Here is a 10,635-nt window from a genome sequence, read left to right as displayed (position 1 = left end):
TTTTTAATTATACAATAGACCATTGCTGAATCGTGCTTCGACACAAGAAGAAGATCACAAGAAAATGATTAGAAAATTAAAATTTTGGAATTAGAATTGGGATCGTTTTTTGTCAAATCGTGGGCGGATGATTTCCCGTGTTGATCCTCACGATTAACGCAATCTGTTGTAAAATGTGGTTGGTGTAAGTTTAACATAAAACAGATTTTGAATACAAAATTGCTGCTTTTGTATTTCTTAAACAATCCATCCGAAATGATTTGTAATAGCTTTAGTTTTTATTTTTACCATGAATCTTTGTCAAGATGACAAAAAGCCCCTCAGACAGCGACAATTTAAATTTAACTTCAGGCTATTCTTCATTTTCATTTTCTAAATTTAAAGCTGTCCCTTCAGTGGGCGGCTTGGTCGTTCGAGAGTTAATAAGAATTTTGATTTCAGTAAATTTCATTAATCAAAGACTCATCGATTTCGTTGATCAAGTTGTAACGTTGAAAGCATTTCTGAAATATTACTGTTTTATCAATATCTGAAATGAGGTTGTCTCGTTGTCTGCGCGATACTTCTACGTCAATGCAATTTCATGATCGATCACTCCTTTATACTTCTATCAATATTGGCTAAAAACCTCGAGAGTACGTTTAGACGATCAACCTTTTGATGGATGATACCGATGCTAGACAGTCGATTTGCTTTATTATATTTATCGTCTAAACTGCATAAGATAATTGCCAATGTTCAGCTCATTTCAAAGTAAATATAGGTGTTAACTACAACATTTATAGAAAAAAAGAGAAGACATCCATGAATTTTCTGCATCGAGAAAATTCGATGAAAAAACAAATGCCCGATCAAAACGATTGATGTTAAATCGAACCGTTATTTATTTATCTTTACATAAAGCAAAATGTATTCCACTGTGTTTAGAAAGAATCTTGTATCTGCTTATCTTTACAGAAAATATTTTTCCTATCCATATGCTGAAAATAACCACCCTCCGGCTCTATTTCTGCATCTCCTATTTATGCAAACTAATAATAGTCCCTTTTTCCATCGCCCATATAAGTAGAAATAATGGAATGATTCTTTATAGTTCCAAGCGTCATTTTAGAAAAAAATGAGATCGAAAATCAATCGAATGCGTTTAATGTATCGAAGTAATTAATTTATAGAATCTTTCTCTGCCCCTATTGGTATCATGATTCACAGTCGATCCTGTGTATTTTCAAGGAATTTTCACCGACGAGCACGTGGATACGCAAGCTTGCCTTCTTGTCTGACTGTTCGTCGACTTGTTCCACTTTCAGCCTGTCCCTTCCCCGAGTGACGATGGCAAAAAGAAGACGGAGGGCGAGGCAGCATTGCAAACACGCTTGTATTCCACTTGCTGCTCATTCTGCGTTCAGATTTCGAAACGGTAGCATCAGTCTTTTTCGGTTCTTAAAAAACACGCCCTTCTGAGAATGTAACGTCTCGTTTTCTTTTATTAGACGAGCAATCCTGTGGTGTTTCAAAACGATTTATCGTTACATATAGATTTCCAAGTGCCTTAGACAGACTTTATCTTTATTTTTAAAGCTACTTTCGCGATTGTTCGTGAGAAAACCGCGTGCTACTGGGATGACTACGACGGAAACGGATGTAACGTCGGAAACGGAGGGGTTCTTCGTCGAACAGAAACGGAAGTGCGGCGAATTGATGAACGAATGTAAGTTCGATCAAACTAAAATTTCAGATTAATAATCCTACGCTTAATTAAAACTCTGTGTTAGATCTAAACGTAACATTGGAGAATGGTAGCCCACGATTTCACCATTGCCCCCCGTCATTCGATGGACTGCTTTGCTGGCCGTACACCAAGGCATCGACTACTGCAATTTTACCCTGCCCTCCCGAATCCGATTTCGACTCGAACAATCGTGCGTTCGCGATGGCCAGCAAGCTTTGCCTCGCCAATGGTCGATGGTACAAGAACACAGAAGAGATTCCATGGAGCAATTACAGTTTGTGCGAATTGTCCGACGAGTTCACAGCTCGTTACCTCATGGAGACCATCGCCGATTTGGGAATTGGAATGACGCGTTCGCGAGATTACGGAAACTTTGAGTCTTTTCTACTGGACGTAAGAAATTCATTGAAAAAAATCATATGGAAGATTGAATTTCCTTAAATGCTATTTTTATCGACAGAAATGGTTGCCCATCGTCAGGATTGTGTCCCAGATAGGATACGCCACATCCTTTACCATGTTGATTATTGCAATGATAATATTTTCTCTGCTCAGGTAATTACAAACACTCTTATATTATTATTTTCTATTTCATATTTAATGTAAAGGGTGTGCACCCGTTTATTATAATAATAATAATAATAATAATAATAATAATAATAATAATGATAATGATAATAATAATAATAATAATAGTAATGATAATAATAATGATGATATTAATGATAATAATAATGATAATAATAACGATAATAATAATGATAATAATAATAATAATAATAATAATAATTTCTAATTTGAAACGATTATTCTTTCATCGCAGAAAGCTTCGAAACCCAAGGAACAGATTACACATGCATCTATTTGCATCTTTCATCATGAGAGCGTTTATGGCATTGATCAGGGACTGGATTTTCGTCGATGGCGTAGGTTTAGCTGTGGACGTGGTCTATGTGGACGAGAAGAATGCTTTTATCAAGCAACGAAACGTAGGCATGTTAAACAGCCCGTAAAAAATGAAACGAAACCCGCTTAATTATTTGCCATTCTTTGTAAATTCTTTGTTTAGTCAATTTCTCGATTGAAAGAATGATCTTCCTACCGTTTACTTTATTAAAGCCTCGAAAATTGATTATTTTCGAAAGCAAGATACTTCGAGTTGCTGGAAATTTAGTCATAATCGACTCGATTAATCACACTTCTCCATACTTTCATCAGACATATCAATATGCCATGATCGTCTTCGAAAATAAACGAAAGACCGTGAAAAACATTCGCTTCCAGGATAACATTGAATCGATCAGTTCCAGACGTTGATCTGCAAGACGATCACCAGCGCTTGGCAATTCTTCATCGTGGCTAATTATTCCTGGATTCTTATGGAAGGGTTATATTTACACAACTTGGTTGTGTTGGCGTTTTGCGCCGACAGCGCAGCGATTAATCTATACATTCTAATGGGATGGGGTACGATTATATTCGTATAGATGACGCATCTAATTAAAAAGTTTTATTAATTTCTATTTTTTAATTAAGGATTGCCTGTTTTCGTGGTTGTTCCTTGGATAATTATTCGAGCCACGATCGAGGATACACTTTGCTGGACCACCCACGATAATCCTTCTGTGTTCCTGCTTATAAGAATACCCATCATGATATCGACCTTAGTAAGTGTCTCTTTTTTTGATTGATTTCATTATTTTCAAATATATGAAAAATTAAACGAGCTAATAACAAATTTTTAGTTCAATTTCCTGCTGTTCATCAACATAGTACGCGTGCTTTTCATCAAATTCAAAACTTCGGTGCACTTGCAACGTAAGAAGATGCAGTACAGGTAAATTAATTAATACCGATCAATTAACATTCAATAAAATAAAATATTCGATGGGTTGGGTTTCAATAAAATAAAATATTCGATGGGTTGGGTTTCAATAAAATAAAATATTCGATGGGTTGGGTTTCAATAAAATAAAATATTCTATGGATTGGGTTTTAATAAAATAAAATATTCTATGAATCGGGTTTTAATAAAATAAAATATTCTATGGGTTTATATACAGCAGGTGGGCGAAATCTACGTTGGTCTTGGTGCCTCTGTTCGGGGCTCATTATACTCTTTTCCTGGGTCTTTCTTATCATAAGGATCATCGTGTGGAATTAGTCTGGCTGTTCTGTGATCAATTCTTCGCCTCTTTCCAAGTATTTAATTTATGATATTTCATCTGGTGTTACTTCAATTACTTAAATTAGTAAATTCAGGAAGAATTTATTCCTTGAACAGTAATGAAACTTTGTATTAATTATGTCTAAATTATTTTTTGAAAAAAAAATCTATTATCGATTCTGTGCATAAAAGAACATTGGATTTTTCACACTATTTTTCAGGGTTCGTTCGTGGCTTTATTGTACTGTCTGCTAAACATTGAGGTGAGGACAGAAATAAAACGTGCATGGCAAGCCAGATGGTCGAAGAACGTGAACATCTTCGTTTCCAATTGCCGGGAACCAAGGAAAAGAATGTCGAATCGGCATTGCAGACAATCGAACGATTACGAGCAACCGACAGTTTCTGGCACGACCATGAGGAATTTGTTCACCTTGCAGTCCGAAAGAAGATCTAACAACGATTATTGGCCGAATGTGTTAGAAATGGAAACAGGATAAAAAGAAAAGAAGCGTATCGTTTCTCGATTAATGAAAAATTTCTCGATTAATCTCTGTATATTGATAGAGTATCTTTTGTGTCCGACGTGGATGATTCTATAGAAATTCACTGACTAGTATTGTGACATTGCACTTGACAACTATTTAAGGGTGGATCCAAAGGCGTTTTGGGACGAGGGAGAAAACGAAATATGCAAAAGTATATTTTTTAATTTATTTCGTAAACAGATATCTAAAGGAAAATGTTGTAAAATAAAAGATATTTCAACTAAAACGCGAATAGTAGCTCTTAGCTCGGTAGCATTTTCTAAAGATTATCTTTAGAGAATGATGCTCCTTTCTAAAGATTATCTTTAGAAAATGATACCGATTACCAGGTCACACCACGTGGAGGTGGCTACGATAGTGACCCATCCTGAAATCATAAAATTCCTCGAAGCAGACAACATTAAATACCAATTTAAACAATGAAATTCGGTAACAATTGAGAAAATAACAATTCAAGAATAAAATCCTGTGACAGAAAACAATTATTAAGATCAAAACTTAAGTAACAATTTCAACAATAAAATTCTGAAATAGGAAACGTAATTATTCTAATCAAAATTTAATTAAAATTTTAACAATAAAATTCTGAAACAGATAATATAATTAACATCATAATTTCAGTAGCAATTGAGAAAATAACAAATCAAAACGTTATTAACATTGGAATCTCAGAACCATCAGAACCTCAAAACCAATACGAATAGATGATACGAAAACGTAAGATAGGATTTACATATGAAATCAATAAGAAAAGAATATTGGAAGAGTTTTTGACCTCTAGCGGGTCAAGGTCTCATATTTAAGACTTCCCACCCACACCGTTGTATTCCTCTCGTCAAGGGCTTTCCAATGACATATGATCCATCTGGATTTAACGTCGAGCTTTTGAGTAAACTCCATATATATATTTGAAATCATCTTAGTTTTTGACCTCTAGCGGGTCAAGGTCATATATATAAGACCTCCCACCCACACCATTGTGTTCCTTTCGTCAAGGGCTTTCCAATGACATATGACACATCCGGATTTCCGTCCCACCTTTTGGTAAAGGTCAACCTTTTGTTACCTGTACGTATGAATACCTTGCGTAATTTTATTTAATTATTATTATTACAATTTATTGCAGTATAATTTTTAATTTTACATTTATTTATTAACTAAATTATTATCTTTTTAATTGAAATTTATTATTTTTATAACTTTTACGCACAGATATGGTACACAATTTTATTTATTTATTCTTATTACAATTTATTTAATTACAATTTTGAATTTCAGAATGATTTATTAACTAAATTGTGTATTATTATATTTATCGAAATGTATTTATTTTAATAACTTTTACGCACAGATATGGTACACAATTTTATTTATTTATTATTATTACAATTTATTTAATTACAATTTTTAATTTTAGAATGATTTATTAACTAAATTATGTATTATATTTATCGAAATTTATTTTTTTTTATAACTTTTACGCGTAGATATGGTACATCATTTTATTTATTTATTATTATTACAGTTTATTTAATTACAGTTTTTAATTTCAGAATGATTTATTAACTAAATTATATATTATTATATCTATCCAAATTAATTTTTTTTATAACTTTTACACATGCTTGTGCCGCAAGTCTCTTATATATCAACCGATACTGGAATATTGATTATTTCACTGATGGTGCAACCCTGTTTGTGCTGCACCCTTACGTTACCACCCTCTGTTTCACAAAGGATCTAATGGTACATCATATAAAACTACAAAAATTAGATTAATTTCAGTTTTTCTTAAAATACTAGTTATTTTGGAAATTCGTTAAATAAGTTCAACCGTTTTCATTGGAAATTTAATCAAAATTAATCTCAATCCCTTGCCCCCTTCCTTTCAAAACTCTGCCTGTCAAAAGTCGCGTGCCTCTCGAAGGGGTTAGAAAAGGCATTGAAAATGGAGGGGTTAAAATAACGAAGCGTGAACTATCTCATGACACCGACCACCAACAAAGACATTAATCGAGAAGCAGTCGATTAGAATGCGGTTCGCCTCATCTCGTCTCTTGTTACAAAGATAAACGCGAGACACGTGTCGCCTTCGTGTAACATGTACATCAATATACAAAACATTGATTACTCCGGACGCTTTTTCTTTCACCCTTTAACATCCACACCTTACAATTTGTCCAAACAATTTCTCTAATTATAATGTTCGAGATTGAAAAAATAAAAAAAACCCCTTTGAACTTGCTACTTTCTTGTATTCCAATTGTAATTAATAAAACCTTCGATATTCCTCTTCCAAAAAATCACAGAAAGTTTCAAAAACTTATCCACAAAAAAAATAAAAACAACCCCTTTGAACTTGACACTTTCTTGTACTGCAATTGTAATTAATAAAACCATCAATATTCTTCTACCAAATATTAACAGGAAATTCCAAAAACTTATCCATAAGAAACTTAGGAAACTACCCCTTTGAACTTGACACTTTCTTGTAGTGCAATTGTAATTAATAAAATCTTCGATATTCCTCTTCCAAAAAATCACAGAAAGTTCCAAAAACTTATCCACAAAAAAAAATAAAAACAACCCCTTTGAATTTAACACTTTCTTGTACTGCAGTTGTAATTAACGAAACCTTCGATATTCCTCTTCCAAAAAATCACAGGAAGTTCCAAAAACTTATCCGTAAGAAAATTAGGAAACAACCCTTTGAACTTGACACTTTCTTGTACTGCAATTGTAATTAATAAAACCTTCGATATTCCTCTTCCAAAAAATCACAGGAAGTTTCAAAAACTTATCCATAAGAAAATTAGGAAACAACCCCTTTGAACTTGACACTTTCTTGTAGTGCAATTGTAATTAATAAAACCATCGATATTCTTCTACCAAAAATTAACAGGAAGTTCCAAAAACTTATCCATAAGAAAATTAGCCTTAAAAGAACAGAGGAATACAATGACACAAAGGTACTGCCCAAAGAAGAACACCTCTAATCGGAGGCTCGAACCCAGGAAAATCGCATGATCGATAAAATGGTCCACCCATTCGCACTAACGAGCAAAACGTTCCATCGTTTTCGCCAGCAACAGAATGGCGGCCAGTTTGGGGCGGTCTCATCCCTCGTTTCTAGCGATTTCATTGGAGAACACGAGGGATGCTGCTGAGAGAGATGCAGCTAGCATCTGTCGAAGGGTGAACAACGAGGGGATGTTTCCGGAGGCGTGGCTCAAGGGATGACAAGATAATCCTCGCTCCTCTTCGCAAGGGTGCAACCTCCCTACACGAGAGTTGCAGATCTTATCAGAGACGTTGCTGATCTCGTCGAGTGATCGTCCTTGAGTGAAAGTCACCGTTTAAATTGATATTTAACAAGGTAAATATAGTGAATATAAAATGAAAATGCAGAGAATGGGATGGGGCTGCAAACGGTGACAATTTGTGAGTTTTATTTTTCAAAGGATTTCTTACTCTTTTGTGTTACGGAGATTTGAAGTGCAAACCAGTGTGAAAAAGGGATTATTTATTCAGATTTGAATAATGAATGCTTCGTTAGAAACTACCCTTAGCTTAAAAAATACAAACTCCTGTCGATCGAATTGGAATTTATTCGAGGAACGTTGTGAATCGAGGGAAATGCGCGTCGTAGAAGTAAAATGGTATCGAAATCTGGTGGTTTCCTTCAAATATTAAGGCAACCGCGAGAAGATGTCCATACGAATCGCTGGTTTACCATAAGAATCAGATCGAACGAGAGCGGCGGGTTGTTTCGCGTGAATAATTGAGAAGAAACACAGGGACAAGGTTTTTTCTGAATAATACAATCCCACCTTTCGACAGATACCATCGAATCGGTCGGAATTTAAGAGCCCCATGGGTGCCGAAACTATGTTTCCTTTAACACAACCTTGGTCCTCTGCTGATTTATTTATTCCCATTCTATTTTATTAACCACCCAATTTTAACCCACAGTGATCTGCTTTGAGAAGAAAAACAAGCACAAGAATCAACCCTTTCTGTACCCACAAATATTTGATCACCTTATTATTTTCCGCCACGAATTCCTTTATTCCGAATTTGAACGCGATTCCCGAGGGATTTGGACGATTTCTGCCTAAAGGGTGTTTTCCAGGGGGTTACTCTCTAAGGGTGCTAATTCAACACCCTCCGGTGCTCATAAAATCATAATAATTGACCCAGTGCAACACTTATCACCAATTCAATTAATATAATAACTACAAGTGATGCTTCGAAAAATTGATTAACAAAATATCATTCCAGCAATCAACCCCAAAAATGAACGTTCCACATGAAAATCCCCTTTCACACGAATCGAGCACCCATTCGCAATGAACATAGAAAAGTGACTGAAATTCAAGGAAATTGTAGAAGGAAAATTCTTTTCTTGAAAACTGGTGTTTCTTCAATCGAAGAGAAAATGGCGAACGGTGGACACGGAGTGGTAGTGAACGGGGTGGGTGCACCAGGTGCTGGCACCCTTTCGCGCGAAGAAAGACGTCGACGCAGAAGAGCGACGCAGAAATATCGAACAGCACACGCAACGAGGTAAAAAAAAGAATCATGTTCAAAGCGTCTATGTTACTCTACTAATTAATAAAATTAATTTAGAGAAAGGGTGAGAGTGGAAGCGTTCAATCTAGCATTTGCGGAACTTAGAAAACTTCTGCCAACTTTGCCACCGGATAAGAAGCTGTCGAAAATTGAGATTCTACGACTGGCCATCTGTTACATCGCCTATTTGAATCATGTCCTCGAAGCTTGAAGGAAATCAACCCTCTTTTCGGAAGAATTATATTTTTGCAGAGCTTCCTCGAGTGTCGTGACACTTGGATCGGACCAACTTTCAACCAGATGGAATACGTTCAAATTGATGTGATTTTTTCGTTTTCACGATGGCTCAAAGCGACATTTCTCGATCTGAAAATAAGGACATCAAAGTGTTAATAGAATGTTATACAATTTTTTATCATGTCTTAATGGTTTACGGATACTTATTCGAATAAATTTGAAATGCAACTATTCGAAATCGCTTTGGAACTGTTAAATCAATCTTGTTTCGTGGATTAGAAGAGTGTCCCCGGGGGATGGTCGCACCCCAACTACACGCGTATCCTAAATCCTCTGTTTCACCCTGCGAAATGGTCGCATAACCATCCTTCTTGCAATCGAACGCACTTTATTTTTCTGTTTACCAGCGATCATCAAAGTGGACAGACCTTCCAGTGAACGAAGGAATCAACTTCACGGCTCATCGAATTCCTTTCTCGTTTTCATTATTCTTTTTCTCCTATCCTCTATTACAGTGGGTGATCAAATTATTATGAACAGATGGAAATCTTACATATTTTATGTTTCCAATGCTATTATGTGAAATATACCCTTTCCAGCAAAAACCGTAACAACCTACCTAATTAATAAAAAAATTCAAGTTTTGGTTGGATTGCAGTTTCCCGGATAATTGATCTAGACTATTTTATTGGATAAATCAAGGTCGGAGAGAACGATAGGAAGTGTCCCGAGGTCGATATCACGTGGCGTTACAAAGTTATGGCCATTTTAAAAAATCACAATTTTTCAAAAATTTTCCGATAATTTCGAATCCAAAAAATAACCTAACCTAACCCAACCCAACTTATCAGCTAGAATAGCTAGCCTTTGAATTAGCTTAGCTTAGTTCTCCTCAGCTTAGTTCTCCTTAGTTCTCCAAATTATGATTTTTGCAACTGTCGTAGGATTTGATAATCAGAAATACTGTTAAATGAAAAATTTTATTTAATTTTTCTTACTTGAAAGTACATTCAAAGGTAGTGAACTTTAGAGTTCGATACCAGTATTGATTTTCTCGCAACACCTGAGACAAAACCGCCCCTATTTCTTCTCAATTTCTTATTTAATCAACATTTCCTGTAATCAGTAATCATTGTACCTCTCCTCTTATCGAATCAACAACCATCAATATTCATTTTTTCATTATTCAAGTAATCTTCTTAAGTGAACCATAATTGTGCAAGGTGCGAGCAATAAAACTACCTCTTCTTTTTATTCATTATCTAAATGGATTCCACCAACGATATTGACAGTTGCAAAAATATACAACGTTCGTGTAAGTTTTTATTCTAATCGAACGAAGCAAGCAAAGAAGTGTAGTGCAAAAATGATGACTCCGAAAA

General features: G+C 35.1%; 2 protein-coding genes across 3 annotated transcripts; both read left to right on the top strand.

The window, feature by feature from the left end:
- Positions 1 to 19: 19 nt before the first annotated feature.
- Positions 20 to 5,657, top strand: LOC117604474 (secretin receptor). Its single transcript, XM_034324566.2, has 9 exons — positions 20 to 1,708; positions 1,773 to 2,122; positions 2,190 to 2,284; positions 2,553 to 2,718; positions 3,034 to 3,196; positions 3,266 to 3,396; positions 3,475 to 3,566; positions 3,793 to 3,931; positions 4,118 to 5,657. The coding sequence occupies exons 1-9, from the start codon at positions 1,621 to 1,623 to the stop codon at positions 4,394 to 4,396; spliced, it is 1,503 nt and encodes a 500-aa protein (XP_034180457.1). The 5' UTR covers positions 20 to 1,620; the 3' UTR covers positions 4,397 to 5,657.
- Positions 5,658 to 7,536: 1,879 nt separating this feature from the next.
- On the top strand, positions 7,537 to 9,476 carry LOC117607386 (helix-loop-helix protein 15). Of its 2 annotated transcripts, XM_034331067.1 has the most exons (3): positions 7,537 to 7,820; positions 8,726 to 9,010; positions 9,074 to 9,476. In XM_034331067.1, exons 2-3 carry the CDS (start codon positions 8,754 to 8,756, stop codon positions 9,225 to 9,227), a joined length of 411 nt encoding a protein of 136 aa, XP_034186958.1. In that variant the 5' UTR covers positions 7,537 to 7,820; positions 8,726 to 8,753; the 3' UTR covers positions 9,228 to 9,476. The 2 variants fall into 2 exon arrangements, with proteins under 2 accessions (XP_034186958.1, XP_034187043.1); XM_034331152.2 differs by lacking the exon at positions 7,537 to 7,820 and having other exon boundaries at positions 8,139 to 9,010.
- Positions 9,477 to 10,635: the final 1,159 nt, after the last annotated feature.

This window comes from Osmia lignaria, chromosome 9, assembly GCF_051020975.1.
Source record: "Osmia lignaria lignaria isolate PbOS001 chromosome 9, iyOsmLign1, whole genome shotgun sequence".
NCBI classification, from domain to species: domain Eukaryota; kingdom Metazoa; phylum Arthropoda; class Insecta; order Hymenoptera; family Megachilidae; genus Osmia; species Osmia lignaria.
The sequence above is the reverse complement of the archived record's forward strand: the minus strand, read 5'-3'. Positions and strand labels throughout refer to the sequence as shown.